Source organism: Capricornis sumatraensis, chromosome 3 (genome assembly GCF_032405125.1).
Source record: "Capricornis sumatraensis isolate serow.1 chromosome 3, serow.2, whole genome shotgun sequence".
In the NCBI taxonomy this organism is placed as follows: domain Eukaryota; kingdom Metazoa; phylum Chordata; class Mammalia; order Artiodactyla; family Bovidae; genus Capricornis; species Capricornis sumatraensis.
This window is the reverse complement of record NC_091071.1, coordinates 484546-501841: the sequence shown is the minus strand read 5'-3', so window position 1 is coordinate 501841 and position 17296 is coordinate 484546. Positions and strand designations below refer to the sequence as shown.

The window sequence follows — 17296 nt, the reverse complement described above, 5'->3', positions numbered from 1 at the left end:
AAGGGTGCGGGCGCCTGTTGTGGCCCCTGGGAGCTTGGTAAGGATGGTGCCCCTAAGGATGCCTCTAAGGCTTGGCAAGTGCCACTCTGGCAGGTTTAGAAATTTCCAAATAAATATTAGTGGTGAACAAAAAGCCCCTGACAGTGTGGTTTGATGGGAGGAGAGACACGTGTTTGAATAGTGACCCGGAAGCCACCCCGCACCAGCAACCTGAGTCCCGGCAGAGGTGCAAGAGCAAGTCAGAGGAGGAGGAAGGAGGCTCGGTGCGGTCTGCACGGCGAGCGTTGCTGCAGCGACAGGACGTGCAGAAGAGAAGATGCTCAGACTCCTGGGGCCCTCACCCCGCCGGGAGACAGACGGTTTTGTTTCTTCCTTTCCCGTCTGTGCGCCTTTGATTTCACTTCCTTGCTTTATTGCACAGGCTAGAACTTGTAGAGCGGTGTCGAATAGCGCCAGTGAGGACAGGTCCCCTCACCCTGTTCCCAGCCTGCTGGGGGAGGGGGCCAGTCTGCGTGTTATTTACCGAGTCGAGGAAGCTCTCCTCTATTACTGGTTTTCTGAGAACGCATATCGTGAGTGGGTTTCAAACTGTGTCAAGCGCTTTTTCCGTGTCAGTGGACATGATCATGTGATATTTCTTCTTTAGCTTTATAGATTGATTCTTGGATATTAAACCAGCCTTGCATCTGTGAAATAAGCTCCACTTGTTAACCGTGTATAATTCTTTTTATACGTTGCCGAATAAGATTTTTGCATTTATATTTATGAGATTTTCATCTATATTTTTCTTTGCCTTTTCTTTTGGTACTATTTTTGTCTGATTTGATATCAAGGTAGCGTTGGCCTCATAGAGCAAATTGGGAAGTGGTTTCTTTGCTTCCATTTTCTGGAAGAGGTTATGTAATTGGTGTTAATGCTTCTTTAAGTGTCTCAGAATTCCAGGAAAACCATCTGGGCTTGGACACAGGCTTCTGGAGCCAGGCCTGCCATCACCTGTCACTTTAGTGATGGCCGGGGCTAGTGGGCAGCCGCACGGAAGCCTCCGGAAGTACTTTGCTTCCTCCTCTCGCAGACTCTGCTCCCCTCCTCTACCCCACCGGGGGCTGAGGCTCCCCTCATGCCCACACTCACAGTTCCCACCTGCCAAGTGCCTCCGCACAGGCCTGCGGAAGCTTGTGGGTGTCCCGGTGGGTGTTCCAACGCCCCGCAGCATTTCCTGTGGATTGCACCAGGGCTTGGTTCTGGGAGGCAGGGAGGCGCGTGCCCGGGAAGTCGCGGTTGGATCAGCCAGATGGTCTCCTTGATGGCGTCTGTGTCAGACAGATTTACTCTTCCCTTAATGACTCAGAACGAGCCCCGTGCTCCTGGGCACTGGCGCCCTGGTTTCGAAAGCTTGCTCTCACTGTCTCGGGGGAGGGGTTTGGTGGCACCTCACGCTCCTAGAACTCCAGCTTGGCAGAGCTGTTCTGTCCCCCCTCCCCATGCCCCCAGCCATCCTGACTTCTCCTCTGCCTCCCGCGGGACCCTGTGCGCTGCCCCCGCCAGGATATGGGCTTGCTGCACCCCTGGCCTGCGCCGCCTCTCCCCCAAACGGCCGTGCGAGGTCCCCTCACCTCCGAGTCTCAAGAGTCACCTTCCTGAGGCCGTTTTCCTTGGCCTGTGCCCTCCTACAACCGCTCTAAATCACAGAACGAAGATGAACCTGCTCCCTCTGAGGCACCTCGTTTTCCTCCGTAACGTTGTGGCCTTCCAGTGTAGCCTCCCTGCAGCCAGGTGTCTTAGTTCAGCCTGTCACAGAATACCGCAGGCTGGGTGGCTCAGAAATAGCAGGTTTATTTCTCACACTTCTGGAGGCTGGAGGTCGGAGATCAGGGCGCTGGCGGGTTTGGTGTCTGGTGGGTTCTCATCCCAGATCTCGCGGTGTCCCCTTGTGGGGGTGGGAGGAGCTCCCTGGGTCTCTCTGATGAGGGCACCCATCCCCTTCAGGAGGCACCCATCCCCTTCAGGAGGCCCCCACCCTCACCATCTGATCACCCCCCAAAGGCCCCACCCCCTAGTGCCATCACAGGGGGTGGGGGTGGGTAGGAGTATAATACGGGGGTTCTGGGGGACTGGAGCTTGGTCTGAGGTAGCAGGCATTTTTATCTGTTCTGGTCCCCACAGTGGGCCAGCTCTCCGCTCTTCCCGATCTGTTCTCGTCTCTGTCCCAGTCTCCCACGGCGGCCCATTCGCGTCACCAGGACAGGACCGTGGGAGGAGGAGGCCAGATCAGGGGTTCTCGGGTCAGAGGAGTGACACAAAGTGCAGAAGGCCCTAAATGGAGTCCATTCCACGGAATCGCAGATCGTGAAAACTGCTTGATTTCATTTCCGAGCCTCAGTTTCCTTCTCTGTGAAGCGAGAGTACCGATGCACGCATCCAGGGAGTGAACAGGATCACAGAGGTGAGACCTCCTAACACCGAGGCTGGGCTAGCAGCGAGCCCAGTCCTCCGCTCTGCTCCCCCGACCCAGCTCTGGCCCAGTCCTCTGTGATCCTGCCCCCACCAGCACCACCGAGCCCGCCTGTGTGTGGACCGGCCTTGAGTGGCGGGGAAACGGCCAAGAGGGAGAGCACAGAAAGACGCAGTCTTGGCTCCAGACCTGGGAGATCCTTATCGGGCCGGGAAGCTGGGACACCTACGCCCAAAGCGGGAAGCCCACAACCGCCAGCGCACAGCGGGGGGTATGAAGAGAGGCTGCCAGCACCCTCAGCAGCCAGGGCCAGCGTGCCCTCAGGCCAGGGGGGGCCCCCCAGCAGCCCCCGGACCCAGCCCCGCCTCCAGAGCGCACGCGGGCAGCTAGAAACGCTGGCCTGCGGCGTTGTCCCGGCGGCGGGGTCCTGCATGCACCGACTGCGAGCCTCTACTGAGCACCTGCCTTTTGTCAGTCCCGGTGGTGGGCAGACGCGCCCCCACCCCCGGGCAGCTCACAGGGTGGGGATCGAGACCCTGATAGAGGCCTCCAGGGTGAGTTTAGTGGGCGAGGCAAGAAGGCCTCCCTGAAGCTGGGGGCTGAAGTGGCGCTCCAGTCCGCGGGCAGGACCCAGCCTGTGGTCGGCGCGCGTGCGTGCGAGGTGGCGGCACCGCGTGGCCTTCTGCGCCCCTGCGCGCCGCCAGGCGGCCGGGCCCCTGTGCCCTGAGGGGAGCTGGAGGCCGGGCCCGGCCTCCGCACTCGCTCCCGGCCCGCGGCCCTCGGCCTCCCCAGCCGGTGCAGACCGGCCGCGGCCCCGCCCCCGCGCCCCGCCGCGCCTGCGTCACCGCCCCCGCGCCGGCAGCCCCGCCCCCGCGCCCCGCCGCGCTTGCGTCACCGCCCAGCCGGCTGGATCTGGTTCCAGCCGAGCCCGGCCGGCCTGACATGCGCGGTGCGCGGGGGCTGCGGCGGCCGGGCGCGCCGCGCTGCCGGCTGCTCTTGGCGGCGGGCGATCCGGAGGTCAGGGCTCCGGGCCGGGAGGGGGCCGTGGGGGGCTCGGGGGCTCGTCCCGCGGGGCGGGGGCGGCGCCCTGCGGACCGCGGGCTCGGGGCCGGCCTGGGCGCGCTCGCCGCGGGGCGGGCCCGGGCCCCGAGCTGCGCCTCGGCCCGTCCCCCTGCCGCCGAGGCCTCGGGCCCGCTGCGCCCGCGCGAGTTCCGGGACCCCGCGCGCCTTCTCGCTCTGCCGGCAGGCGGCGTCTGCACCGCGCCCGCCGGGCTGTCCCCTCGTGCGGCCCCGCACTCGGGCCTTGGTCGCCGGAGGCCTCCGTGGCCCCGCGAGGCCCACCGCCGCAGCGTTAACTGTCAGGGCCTGGGGGCGGAACCCGCCGGAGCGTTTACCGCTTTGCTTGCGAAATCGCTTGAGTGTGAGTAACTCGTTACTTGGCTCTGTGAGTTTTTTTAAAAATTCATTGTTACACTCAAGAATTCTTGGGAAGTGAGGGAAAAAAAAAGCCAGCCAGCAGTTCCCTAGTGTTTTGAAGTGATTTTGGAAATTACGTTTAACGACGAACGAAGGGATGAGGTAGTGACGTGCTTTGTTTCGTGTTTTTCCCTGAACAGTCTTCAGCCTGGTGCCCGGAGGGCCGCCGGGCCCCCGAGAGGCCCGGGTGGAGGAGTCAGCACTCGGCCCTGGTCGTGCAGGCTTCTCTCCGAAGGGCCCAGGGCCCGGGAGCCGCTGAGGACTGTCCAGAGCCTGCTGGGTCGCCGCGGGGCGAAAACGTGATTGAAAATCCTGTGCAGAAACGTGGGGCTTTGCTTGAGGGAAGCAGTGTCGGGAGTGGGAAAGCTGGTGCCGGGCCCACCTCGACTGAAGGGGAAAGAGGCCTTGTACGTATTTCTTAAAATGACTCTGGTTTTCCTTTAAATGGCAAGATCGGGGCTGCCAAACTAGGAGCGGCTTGGCTGATTTTTCGGGAGCCGCTGGGAATGGCGCCTTCTGCGTGTTGCAAGTTGTTTCCAGGCTCGCAGCTCCGACACCTGGCGTTTCGCCCCGCTCCACCGGTGCTGACTGTTCGGCCGGAACAGTGTTTCCAGGTGAAACGCAAAATGCAGCCTAAACCCCTCCCGGGCCTCACGTCTCCAAAGATGAAAGGGCAGCGGGCTCTCTAGGGAGGAGGCGGGCGTAGCCGTGGCCTGCGGAGCACAGCGGCTTCTTTGAACACTGGCAGTGGAGCCCGGGTGACCTTTGCCTTCCGATAGCTGGGATGGCCCACGTGAGGCTGTTGACTGAGCAGAGGGCAGCTGGGCTGCAAGCCTGTGTGGGCCTCCCAGTAGTGAAAGTTTCAGGGAGGGTCGTGCAGTGCTGCCCTCCTTCCTAAAGCCCGAGGACGGCCCACGGGCCAGTGTTCCTCATGCACATCGAAGCTCTTGCAGAGGACAGCTGACGCCTGTTGGCTCCCTGGATGTGGGTGAGATCAGCCTAGAAGCCTAGCCGAGATTCTGGGGAGCGGTGCGGTCTGGGGGTTCATGAGGATGCCTGGCCCCTGTAGCTGGGAGGGGCTGTGGCAGAGGGAGTGGGGCAGGCAGCCCCTCCTGCCCTTAGAAGGCCCTGAAGGCTGGGCGAGGAGCCAGGTTCCCCTGTAGGTCAGTAGGCGCAAGCGGCTCCCCGCTAAGCACCCGGTAAGAGGACTCACTGGCCCAGCTCATTGGGGAGCCGGTGGCCTCTGGAAGCAGAGTTGCCCCCAACTTACTGCCTTGGAGCGCTGGAAGTCTTCCCGATGCCGCATGCTGTGTGCTCGTGGCCCTCTGCTGTGTGTTCTGAGATCTCGTCTGAGACCTCAGTATCTCTGGGGACCATGTGGGCCTGCACACAGCGCCCTGCGTGGCAGATGCTGGGTGCAGCAGGTTCCCCAGGTCCAGGCCCTGGGCCTCGCGGGGTGGTGCTGGCCGCCTGTGTGCCTGCCAGCGGGCATGATGCTTACTGCCCCCACTGGCTGACTGGTGGGGGAGGGGTCTCATTTGCATTTTTGCTGGACTTGGCTCTCCTGTGACCACAGGTCCCCGAGGGCTCCCACAGCCCTTCCCTGGGATCGGGGGTCCTGCCTCCCAGCCCTCCCCCAAAGCTCTAGCCTGGCTTTGCTGCCTTGTCCATTCACGGGCAGGAGCAGATGGACGGCCTTTGGAAAGGGAGAGCGAGTGAAGTGTCATTTGCAGCATCTCAGGATTTTCTGTTTCCAGAAATCGAATCTGATCTTTATAAACAGGGTTTCTGTCTCAGGGGGTTCACACCAGGCCTCCCCTTGGACACGGGCCGGGGCTCACAGTCTGTCCTGGCTGGGACACCACCACCACCACCCCACTCCTGGCCAGAGGAAACCAGAAGGTGGTCCCAGCACAGCCTTGTGAGGTCCCCCCCTCTGCCCCCAGGTCACACAGGCTGAAGCTCTGGGCCCTTGAAGGGACTTGTCTGGCTGGTCACCAGCTCCCTGGCTCCGGCTCCCTGATCTGTGTCCTGTGTCTTCTGGCTTTTCCCGTGCACATGGACATAAACGTTCATTTTAATTCTTGGGTCACAAGAGAAGCAGGATGAAAGTTAAGTCTGTGATCCCTGGCGCCCCCAGCCCGCTGAGCGTGCCTCCCAGCTCAGAGCCTTGGTTCTGGAGCTGCTCTGAAGAGGGCCAGTGTCTCCCACCCAGGTGGAGAGCAGGTCCTGCTTGCAGCCTAGGCCGCAGGGTTTGAAAAGATGACTGTGAAATACCCTCCCCAGAGCCCTGGCTTGTCTGCGTGGGCCGTCAGCCCATGGCTATGGTGAGACCCCCGATAATACCCGAAACTCCCCTCTTGCTCTGTAACTGAGCAGCCGGTCTCACACAGGATTCGTGTGTGTAAACAGGGTCTGATGTGTGCGTCTTAACTGCCCAAGCCCTGCGCAGAAGAGGCTGGAAGGGCAGAGGTGGGCTTGGGAAAGGGACGCCCTTCTACGAGGTGCCCGTGGAGCCCGGTGCAGCCCGGGGGCCTACAAGCCGGAGACTTGGGCTGGGCCTGGTGGGGTCAAGTACGGGCTCCGTCTCACCAGTTCAGGGGCTGACTGGATTTTAGCGTTTCCTTCCACTGGTACCTGTTGCCAGTTGATGAGAGTGGCCCAAGGGGCGGGGGTGGGGGGGTGTGCAGGGAAATCTCAGCGTGTCCTCTCGTGTTTCTGAGCTGGGGGGGTTGATGACGCAAGGAGGCTGTGTGCTGTGATCTGGTCTGGTTCCCTCATCTGAAGGCCCTGCAGCGTCTGGATGGAGGGCCCTGCTCCGAGGGCCGCCCAGCCGGGGCAGCCGCTGTCCCTGTCCTCCAGGAGCTCACTTGGTCCGGCCGTGCGCTCCTCGAGGCCAGAGCCCGCGTCTGCTTCCCGCCAGCACCAGCACCTCTGCAGGGCCAGGACCCACGGCAGCCCCGCATCCCTGCCGAGGTTGCTCACAGCCCCCTGCGCTTCCTAAAGTTGTTTGGAATCGTTTTCACCAGGACACTGCAAATAAGAGATGGCAAACAGCACTTCCTGAGTCAGCAAAGGCCGCTCGGCGGCGGGCACTGGGGCCGCGAGCCTCTGAAGAGCCCAGCGGTTTGTCCCTGCAGTTTGTTTGTAGGGGCAACTGAAACATCTCTGTCTCCTGTGTTTTGCGTGTGTAGGGAGGCTGGGTGGAGGGCTCGTGGTGTCTGTATGTTGCTGTCCAGGTTGCATCTAGTTAATTTCAAAATATAAAGTTTTATTAAAGTACCGTAGGAAACACTCTCTCTTTTGTTCTTTATTTTCGGAAAAGGAAACGGTAATTGGCTACTGTGAATAGTGCGCGGCTGCTCAGTCGCGTCCGACTCAGTGAGACCCCTGGGCCTGCGGCCCCCCAAGCTCCTCTGTCCACAGGACTTCCCAGGCGAGGACATGGATGGGTGACTGTTTACTCCTCCGCATCGAGAGTTACGATTTTGAGTCTTAATAACTGCAATAGCGCTTCTGGTGAAAGTTCAGTTCTCACAGCGGAGCAGGGTCCCCTGGGGGCTGAGCCAGGGGCGGGGCTTCAGGCCGGAAGGAAGAGCCGGCTGTGTGGCCTGGGGAGGCCCCTGGCCTGCAGCCCTGAGCAATGCGAGAGGGGGCAGGGCTCTGGGCCTCGGTGGTGGTTGGACAACGAGCACTGTGGGCGCTGGGCAGCTTGGGGGAGAGCTGTGCCCTTCGGCGGCCGCCCAGCCTGTGTGGGCAGACAGCCGGGCAGAGGACTGGGCTCTGCCGCCCACACACACACAGACACGCACGCCAGGGCCACTGGGACTGTGACCTCAGCCTGCTCAGACCTGGTTCAGGCTCGTATGCCACTGACAGGGACTGAACACACGCCTTTCTGGTCTGCTGATTGTGCGGGGTTGGTTGAGATGTTTCACCCAGACAGCATGTGGGTTATGGGCTGGTGGGTGGGGGTGCTGCCCTGCAGCTGGCCGGCCCCCACCCCAGCCTCCCCTGCCTGTACGCATCTGGTCAGCCAGGAGCAGCCCCTTTCCCCCCGGAATCCCACGCAGGGGGCACATCCTGCTGGCCCAGCCCCGTCCAGGCACCTGCAGGTGATGGGGGGCAGGGGGCTGGACCCCTAGGCTGTGGTGGATGCTCTTTACAGCAGGAGGCTTCTGGGGCCCATGTGGGTGATGGGCACTGCCCTCCCCCTGCTGGGTCAGCCCACCCCAGGGCCCCCCAGCTCCTGAGAGTTGCTGCAGAGATCTCACCACCCCCAGTGGGGCCGCAGCCCTGCAGTGAGGCCTGGGGGGACCTTGAGACCAGAGGTGGGCTCCCAGGGTCTAAGGGAGGAGAGCCCGCCAGGCCCATGCCAACCCGAAGCCCTGGTGTAACCGGTCAGCACGAGATGGCGAGGGCCCCCAGCACAACCCCACTCTGGCCGTCCCAGCTGACCCTTGCTTGGCCCCTCCCCAGACCAGGGGCCCTCAGGGTGGAGAGGCAGACTCCCCCACCCCCGCTTCCCAAGCATCAGCCCCTCGGGCGGGAGCTGACAGAGGGTCCAGGCTCCAGTGGGAACCCGTGTGTGTGGTTTGGGAGGCTGAGGTGGTCAGGCACCCCACACAGTGGGACCTGAGATGCCCCAGGGGCTACACTGACTGGCTATCTCCAGACGCACACGGAACTCCGGAAAGCCTCACGTGAGCGTGGCGCGGGATCCGTGTAGGAGGGCCCCAGGGGAGGGACACTGACCCAGCTCGCAGACTGCCCTGCCCTCCTGGGTCTGTGCTGCGCCCGCCAGCCTCCTCGTGGCGGAAGACTCTGCTCCCCGAGGCGAGGGAAGGGAGGAACGGCTGGGAGAAGCCTGTGTGTAACCGGGACCCTGGGCCCCCTGAGTGTGGGCAGGACGCCAGCCCTCCCTGCGAACTCTGGAGGAGCGGTTGGACCCTTCAGGCCCCGCCCAGTGCCCCGCCCCCCGGGGGGCCTGGGCCCGTGCCCCGCCCTCCCAGAGCACTCTGGCTCACGCTGCTGCTGCCCTTCTGCAGCGGACCAGGCCCCTGCCAGCCTCCTTCCTGCGCCCCTCTATGGGGCCGCGGGGCCAGCGTAGGGTCCTCAGAAGCAGCAGCTCATGATGGTGCGAGCCAGTGTTACTCCAGCAAAGAATATGCTGTTGTAAAAATCTGATTCTATTCCTTGTCAGCAGGAATCTGGCCGTGACTGGTGTTGGTATTTTAGGCACGGGTGTGATTCTTAAAGTGCGCACGCACCCAGGGCAGCCAGGTTGGGGCCCTGCTGTCCTGTCCTCTGGCTGTTCTGGAACCTGCCCCCACCCCAGGGAAGGCGCCTCCTGTGCGGGTGGGCGGTGTGTCTCACGGCAGGGCTGCCGGGAGTCCTGGGGTGCAGCCCTGAAGCTCCACGCAGGCGGGTAAACCCCAGCTGGTTCCAGGAGAAGGCGGGAGCAGCTGTGGAGAGCATCTCTTGTTTTAGAAGATTCCGGAAGGAGGGGTGTGGCGTGGGAGCAGAAAGGGTGTCATGCGCTGGCATCTAGGAGGAGTCTGCCTGCCAGAGGCCCCACTGTGCCTCACTCTGGGGTGCGGGGGCAGCGCCCAGGGCTCGGGGCCTGCACTCCACTGAAGTCGCTGCGTTCCGGGGAGGTCCGGCGGGGCGGGGCAGGGCGGGTTGCATCACAGCCCTAGTGCCCCCACCCCTCCTGCTGCCCTCAGGCCTGGGTGGGAGAGGGGGGGTATCCTTGCAGGCAAGTGCAGCTCCCCCCAGGTCCGGGGCAGAGGGGCCCAGGGGTCCCAGATCCTGTGCTGCCCCCTCCCGACGCCCTCACGGCGGTCCCTGTGCTTCCAGGGGCCTGCATCCACGTCCCTGTCCCCGGAGGAGCAGAGGGTCCTGGAAAGGAAGCGGAAGAAGGAGCGGAAGAAGGAAGCGCGGAGGCAGCTGCGGGAGGCGGGCATCGCTGCGGCTCCAAGCCCGGCAATCAAGCGCTCAGGGGCCGCACTGGCCCTGGAGTACTTGTGCAGGTGAGCGGCGCTGGGCCTGCACCTCGCCAGGAAAACGAGGGTCAGGCGGGCACCGGACGAGAGGCGGTCTCCGAGTTTCCTTGAAAGGCTCATGGGCACGTGATAGAGGTGGCGTCTCAGCGCCACCGTCGGCCGTCACCCCGTCACCACCCCGTCACCCCGTCACCACCCCGTCACCCCGTCACCACCCCGTCACCCCATTACCACCTCCATCACCCCGTCACCCCCCCCCCGTCACCCGTCAGCCAGCCCTGTCCTCTGGGGCCCCCACCCTCAGCATTGTTACTGCCCCCACAGTCACGTGCACTGCAGGCTTCCCTCCAGGAACTGTTCTTTCGTGGGATCCTGGACACCCAGCCAGGAACTGGGGTTGGTGACCTGGAGCCAGTTCAGGAGCAGGGCTGCTGGGGGTCCCTTGGGGTGGTCTGGGGGGGCAGACAGGCCTGCGCATGTGTGCAGAGTGAACCCAGAGGTCAGCCAGGAAGGGCGCTGTGGAGACGGTGGGATTCTGGAGGCTTTTTCTTGGAAGGAGCTGCTTTGCCCAGGCTCCCTGGGGCTTGGTATAGGGCAGAATCCTCCTGATCCCTAAACAGGGCTGACCCCCCCGGGAGTCAGCTGCAGGGCAGCCATTCCCCTCAACTCCCCTCCCCTCCCCTCCCCTCTCCTTCCCCCTCCCCTCCCCTCTCCTTCCCCCTCCCCTCCCCTCTCCTTCCCCCTCCCCTCCCCTCTCCTTCCCCCTCCCCTCCCCTCTCCTTCCCCCTCCCCTCCCCTCTCCTTCCCCCTCCCCTCCCCTCTCCTTCCCCCTCCCCTCCCCTCTCCTTCCCCCTCCCCTCCCCTCTCCTTCCCCCTCCCCTCTCCTCTCCTTCCCCCTCCCCTCCCCTCTCCTTCCCCCTCCCCTCCCCTCTCCTTCCCCCTCCCCTCCCCTCTCCTTCCCCCTCCCCTCCCCTCTCCTTCCCCCTCCCCTCCCCTCTCCTTCCCCCTCCCCTCCCCTCTCCTTCCCCCTCCCCTCCCCTCTCCTTCCCCCTCCCCTCCCCTCTCCTTCCCCCTCCCCTCCCCTCTCCTTCCCCCTCCCCTCCCCTCTCCTTCCCCCTCCCCTCCCCTCTCCTTCCCCCTCCCCTCCCCTCTCCTTCCCCCTCCCCTCCCCTCTCCTTCCCCCTCCCCTCCCCTCTCCTTCCCCCTCCCCTCCCCTCTCCTTCCCCCTCCCCTCCCCTCTCCTTCCCCCTCCCCTCCCCTCTCCTTCCCCCTCCCCTCCCCTCTCCTTCCCCCTCCCCTCTCTTGGGGAAATGCTAGAGCCTGGGGACCCCGCCCTGGGCCTGGGCAAGGCCCACAGGCCCCTGTTGGACAGATTGGGGCCTGCCTTCCCCCCAGCCCATCGGAGCCTGGCACAAAGTGGGGGCGCAGGCCACGAGCAGGACGGCATGGGCGCGGGCTGGGGGGCCTCGGCCCTGCCGCGGTTCCTCGCGGGGCGGAGGCATGCTCCCCACTGAGGCCTGCCCACTGCCTGCAGGAAGTCCACCTTCGGCCACCCTGTCCTCACAGGAAGTCCTTACCCTGCAGTGACCACCCTTGACCGTGTGGAACCCAGGGAGCAGGAGCCACCTGGCAGAGCAGCCTTCCCTGGGCCTGGGTGGTTCTCTGCGAGGTGGGGGGTGCCATTGGGACCAGGCCCTTTGTTTACACCTGGTCCCATCCAGGCGCTTCCACCTGCAGCAGCGGCCCGCTGGCACTAGGGGGCAGCTCTGAAGACGGTGGTCCCAGGGAGGGGCGGTGGACCCACCCTGGATCCCTGGAGGACCAGCTTCCTGTGGTCTGTAGTCGCGGGAGACTCCTCACTCCTGGGGCCTGCCCCGTGGGCGGCACCTGAACCGGCCTCTCCTCGTTTGGGAAGAAAGAGCATCCTCCTGGGGGTCGGGCTCAGCCTTTTCTGTCCCCCGTCCCCTGCCACCCCCCACACACACCCAAGGGTCAGTGCTCCCTCCATGCTGACCTCTGACCTCACTGTAATCACACAGACTTTCAGCTGCAGGCCCTCCCCCACCAGGGCCACGGTCACGTGGTCCTGGTGCGTCTGCAAGCCGCCTTTCGGCTTCTGTGGGGCCCCACACTCTCGAGGCCCCAGTCCAGTGCCCACTGCCCCCCGAGGGCAGGGCATCCGCAGCCAGCTCAACGCCCCCAGACCCCAGAACCACCTCTGGGGCCCCGCTGACCGCACAGGTGCTGAGTTGGCCGTCAGGAGGAGGCATTGCTTTGAGCAGATGCCCTGCCCGTCCACGCCAGCAGTGAGGGGATAGGGCCGGTGGGGCCCCAAAGCCGCGCTCCAGACCTCCGTCCCCCTCGGCGCCTCCGTCCCAGCGTTGGGGCCTCGCCTGGGCTCTGCCCAGTGTCCTCGTCACCCGGGGGCGGGCACATCCAAGGCCACGGGGACCCCCGCGTGGCCCTCGAGGTCGGGGGGTCCTGGCTGCTCCCTGCCTCCCCTTCCCCATCCTCCAGGGCAGGAAGGCTGTGCCTGCGCCCCTGGTAGTCCGGGGGACCCTGGCTCATCCGTATTTCTGGAAGGACAGGGTTTGTGAAATTCAGGGTATATCCCATTAGAATCGTAAAACAGTGGCCACACAGAGCTGAAAGAAAGTGGCCTCGTGCCCCCCTGGGCCTGACGTCCCGGCCGAGGGCCCCCAGCAGGCGAGCAGAAGCCTCGCGGACGCCCTGAGACTCCCCCACCCCGGCCGCCCTCCCTGGCAGGATCCTCTGCAGACACCCTGGCCCTCATCAGGGAGAGGCCGCTGGCGTCTCCCCTTCGGCACCTGAGCCGCCCTGTCCTTGCTCCCCAGCTGGGCCCAGAAGCACGGCGACTGGAGGTTTCAGAAGACAAGGCAGACCTGGCTGCTGTCGCACATGTATGACCGCGACCAGGTGTGGCTCCTCCCCTGGGGGTGGGGAGGCCTGTGCACACCCAGGGGCCAAGGGGGCGGTCCGGTCTCGCTGGGATGGAAGGGAAGGACTGGCCGGCAGCGCCTGCTTGGGCCACACTGGACTCGGAATTCCTCCAGGCATGCGGAAGCCCTCCCCCTCCCGGGGCCTGTCTGTGTTAGGAAGACAAGGAATCATGGCGCTCAGGCAGGCCACGTGGGGGAACTGCGCTGAGCCCTCCGCCTAACAGAGACGAAACTGGGCTCAGAGGGAGGGACCCCTGGGGGCTGGGGACAGAAGCCCTGCCGGCTTTGCCCAGCGGCCGGACTCAGCCATGGGGCTCCCGGCTCCCAGCGCCGGAAGCGGCTGCCGCTCCAGGAAGGCCACGGTCCATGTGCTTGGAGGTCCTGCCCCCTCTGCCGAGCCACGGCTCCTCCACTGAGACCGGGGGCCACCGTCAGACCCGGCGGTGCGCGTCTCCGATGATGGGGCATCCACCAGGCAACGGTCCTGCCGTCTCTGCAGAACCGCGCTCGCCCGGGACCTGCCCTCTGACCTGACCTGCCCCGCCTGGCCCTGCGTGCTCCCAGAGGGCAGCTGCGTGGCACTTGTGTGCCCGGTGTGGCCAGTCCGCGGTGGCTTGACGTTACCAGCCGTGTGACCCGGGTGGGGGGTGGGTGTGTGGCCGTTGGGCTTGTTCCTGTAGCGTCTCTCCTGACTCCTTCAGTGACGGGCACCTGCCTGGGGGCTGCTTTGAGCTGCGCTCCCTGCCCCTCAGTGACCCTGCCCGGGGCCTGTCTGTGTCTTGCCGCCACTGCCCCGCCCCGCCGTGGGCTGCGAGTTCCGCGTCAGCCTAGACTCGCCCGTTTCCCTGGACGGGCTGTAATCCGTTTCTTTGGGGCCGTCATATCCACCGTGACGAGCATCAGAGTCATCCCAGTTATGAGGGCTCCACCGGTGGGGACGTCGAGGGCCGCCTCTGCGTGCGCGGGACGGGGTGGAGGGGGGGAGGCCCTGCGCGGCGGGGCAGCACGCGGGGCGCAGAGGCCGGAAACACGCGCCCCTCCCCACTCGGCGCGCGGGACACCCGCCGCTTCTCAGGTTCTGAAGGCCGCGGGGCGCCAGCCGTTTCTCAGGTGGACCCCAGCCCCCGTTTCAGCCCCGCCCTTGCTGCTGCTTCTAGAAGGGCCGCGCAGCCAGCCCCGGCCGGGCTGGCGGTCGGGAGGGGCTGAGCAGGCCTCCCGGGTCTCGCTTCCTCTTCCTGGGACCTGGCACCCTCATCCGTCTCCGCCCCAGAACGCTGTCAACTTTTTCCTGGATTCTCTGTCCCAAGAGAGTCCTCTCTTTAAAAAACGATCTGCCGACAGTTAGCAGTGTTTCAGGAGGGCCGACGTCTGCCAGCCCCTGGAGCGTAAGGAGAGCCTGTGCGGGGAATGGGGGCGCCGTCTGGGAGCAGCTCGTCGGGGTGAGCCCTGGACACCCGGTGTCTCCACGCTCCGCCCTGACGACCTTCCCGCCCCTTCCAGGTCCCTGACAAGCACTTCCCCGCCCTGCTGGCCTACCTGGAGGGCCTCAGGGGCCGCGCCCGCGAGCTGACGGTGCAGAAGGCGGAGGCGCTGATGCGGGAGCTGGACGAGGCGGGCGCCGGCGCCCTGCCTCCCGGGGGGACCCAGCGCGCCCGGCAGGTGCTGCAGCTGCTCTCCTAGCGGGTGGCTTGGGGGCACCTGGGCCTGGTGGACCCCAGCGAGGGCAAGGGCCCTCTCTCCTGACTCCTCGATCAGGGACTCTAGAGGGGATGACGAGTCACCCCTCCATGGTAGAACAAGGTCACTCTGAAATGACCTGGTCTCCTGGTGGCCCGCAGGCTCCCACGGAAGGTGCTTTTTGCGGGAGACGTCTTGTCTTTCTACCAGGACTATCCTAGAGCTCAGAGCTGGCCTTTCCTGTCAGCTGGGGCCCATCCGCGTGGGGGCGAGGCCGCCGCCTCCTCATGATCCCGCCTGTGCGTCTGCCTGGCCACTTGCCTGCCTTCGCTGACAGCTGGGCTGGGGTCCATCGCGCCTCCCCCAGCTGTATTTTCAATAAACACAGGCCCCTGGGGGCCGTGGCTCATCACGTGACTCGTTTTCTGCCCGGGGGCGTGAGCGTGGGCTCCGTGGCCTCCCTGGGGTGATGTCTGGGGGCGCCCCTCGGGTGGGGCGTCTGCTCTGCAGCCACATCTCCAGGCACCGGGAGGGACGAGCCCTGCCTAGTCCTCGGTGCCCAGTGGCGCGCCCGAGTTCAGGGAGCGGCTGGGCCGCCTCAGACAGTTGGACAGGTGGGGGGCGGCTTTGGCCCACCAGGTCTGGTGCTCTGCCCTCGGGCATGGTCGGCGTCCAGCGACTGTTGACATGCTGCTGGGGCCGGGGGTGAGGTGACTGAGGACACTGCGCTGTGGTGCCCTGAGCCCTGGGAACCAAGCCCTCAAGATGGACCACAGGGCATAGAGGTCACAGGTGGAGCTCCCACCTGTCCCCCACAGGGATTCTCGCCTACGAGAGCTTCAGCCCAGAAACGAGGTTCCCCAACTCTGCCACGCAGGGACACCCCTGGGGTCACCGTGGTTCCCAGTCGCGTCCGGGGCCTCTGCCCACCCCACCCCCCAACCTCTCCACTGTGCCCAGGGCAAGGCATGTTCTCTCAGCCCCCAATCCAATGCCTAAGTGTTTCAGACCGACAGGAAGAGGACACAGGACTGTTGGTTCAGTGGTGAAGCATCCACCCTGCAGTGGAGGGGATGAGGCTTCGATCCCCAGCCGGGGAGACTCAGATCGCACCTGCCTCGCAGCAGTCGAGCCCGTGAGCGCTGAAGCCCACTGACCCAAGCAGTCAGTGCACCCCAGCAAGTCTCCTCCTGCCAGGATGGAGGTCCCGCAAACCGTAACTGAGGCCACCTTGGAAGTCACTGACTTCGCTGAGTTATTCGGAAAAAGGGGAAACTGCCAACTTCAAGCTTCAGCTCAGGATGCCCTGAGCCAGGGTCACAGCACAGCCTGACGGGCACGGTTGTCAGCTGCCCTCTGCACCACGCTGTCACCTGGGACCTGGCCATCGCTCAGGGTGCAGGTATGGGAGGCCATGGGACATTCTGTCTCCCTGGAGCCCCTGACCCTCCAGCCTCAGGCCAGCTGGGGCCCCCTGGTGGGACGCGGCCAGGGTACTTTCGGCAGGAAGTCCAATGTTCTGCCAGCCTGAGGCTCCGCCAGTCCCTGCCCCATGCCCATGGCCTCAGGTCCTGGAGAGATGGGGCTGGAAAGTACACGTGAGCCCCGTGCCACCAGACACACATGCCCCGCCCCCACCCAGACACGCGTGCCTGAGCGAGTTAGAGTTAAAACTGGTCACGGTGCCTACACATTAGGAACACTTATAAGTTAGTGGCTCAGTTGGTGAGGAATCCGCCTGCAACGCAGGCGACCCGGGTTCAATCCCTGGGTCTGGAAGATCCCCTGGAGAAGGGAATGGCACCCACTGCAGTGTTCTTGCCTGGAGAATTCCTACAGTCTGTGAGATCGCACAGAGTCGGACACCACTGTGCAACTAACTTCCTTTATTTTTAAGTTCTGGAGAAAAACGAAATGCACGCAGCCATGAGGTTTGGAAATCAGGGCTGGTCCTCACGATTCCTGACTCTGGAGGAGGTTCAGGGACTGGAGGGAACCGAGCCCCATTTCCGAGAGGAACTGCCCAGGGCCACCCCCACCGATGAGCAGGTGCGCCTATTACTGATTTGATGGTGGGCAGGTGGGGACCGCTGCCCTCGGCTCCCCTGATTTCCAGGAGCGCAGGGCACTGGCCTGGGGTCAGTGGGGCAATGAAAGCCCAACCAGCTGAGTAAAGAGACAAATCCAGAGAAGAGGAGGGCTTGGCGGCGCCTCCACCCTCCGCTCCCCAGGCCCGCTGTGCCGTCCATCAGGGCACCCACGCATGGCGCCCACAGCCCTGCCCCAGGTTCTCGGGAAGCTTCTCCTCCCCACCTCTCCCCCAGATCTATGTGCTGCCCGAGGCGTCCTGGGCCGGTCCATGTGAACCTCTGGAGGGAAACGTGCCTGTCACCCAGTTCCTCCCACCCCAACCTGTCCTGCTCACCAGCTCACGCCCCGAGGGCAGCCTCCCCATGTGGTCACCGACACTCAGCAAGGGCAGACCTTTAAATTCGTGCTCCTCGGATGCACCCCTCCCCCCTCCTCCAGGAAGGCCCTATGGCCCCAGCTGGGAACCAGGGCCCCATGCCTCCCTCGGTCCCGTCAGTTCAGTCGGTGAGCTCTGAGCTCCAGGAGGGCGGGAACCATGCCTTGATTGCCCATGTCTCGCTCGCAGAGGTGGTGTTGGGCAGGCAGGGCTGTGATCTCAGCTGACCTCCTGCACGTCCTGGCCCGCCCCTCGCCCC

At 64.5% G+C, this 17296-nt stretch overlaps 1 protein-coding gene across 2 annotated transcripts in view; it reads left to right on the top strand.

The window, feature by feature from the left end:
- The window catches only part of C3H7orf50 (chromosome 3 C7orf50 homolog), a 67102-nt gene extending 52276 nt beyond the window's left edge, over nucleotides 1-14826 (top strand). For both annotated transcript variants that reach the window (XM_068968926.1, XM_068968925.1), the window contains exons 3-5: nucleotides 9788-9960; nucleotides 12789-12870; nucleotides 14394-14826. In XM_068968926.1, coding sequence (XP_068825027.1) covers nucleotides 9788-9960; nucleotides 12789-12870; nucleotides 14394-14573 — 435 coding nt within the window. In that variant the 3' untranslated portion in view covers nucleotides 14574-14826. The remainder of the gene's footprint in view (nucleotides 1-9787; nucleotides 9961-12788; nucleotides 12871-14393) is intronic.
- The last annotated feature ends 2470 nt before the right edge of the window (nucleotides 14827-17296 follow it).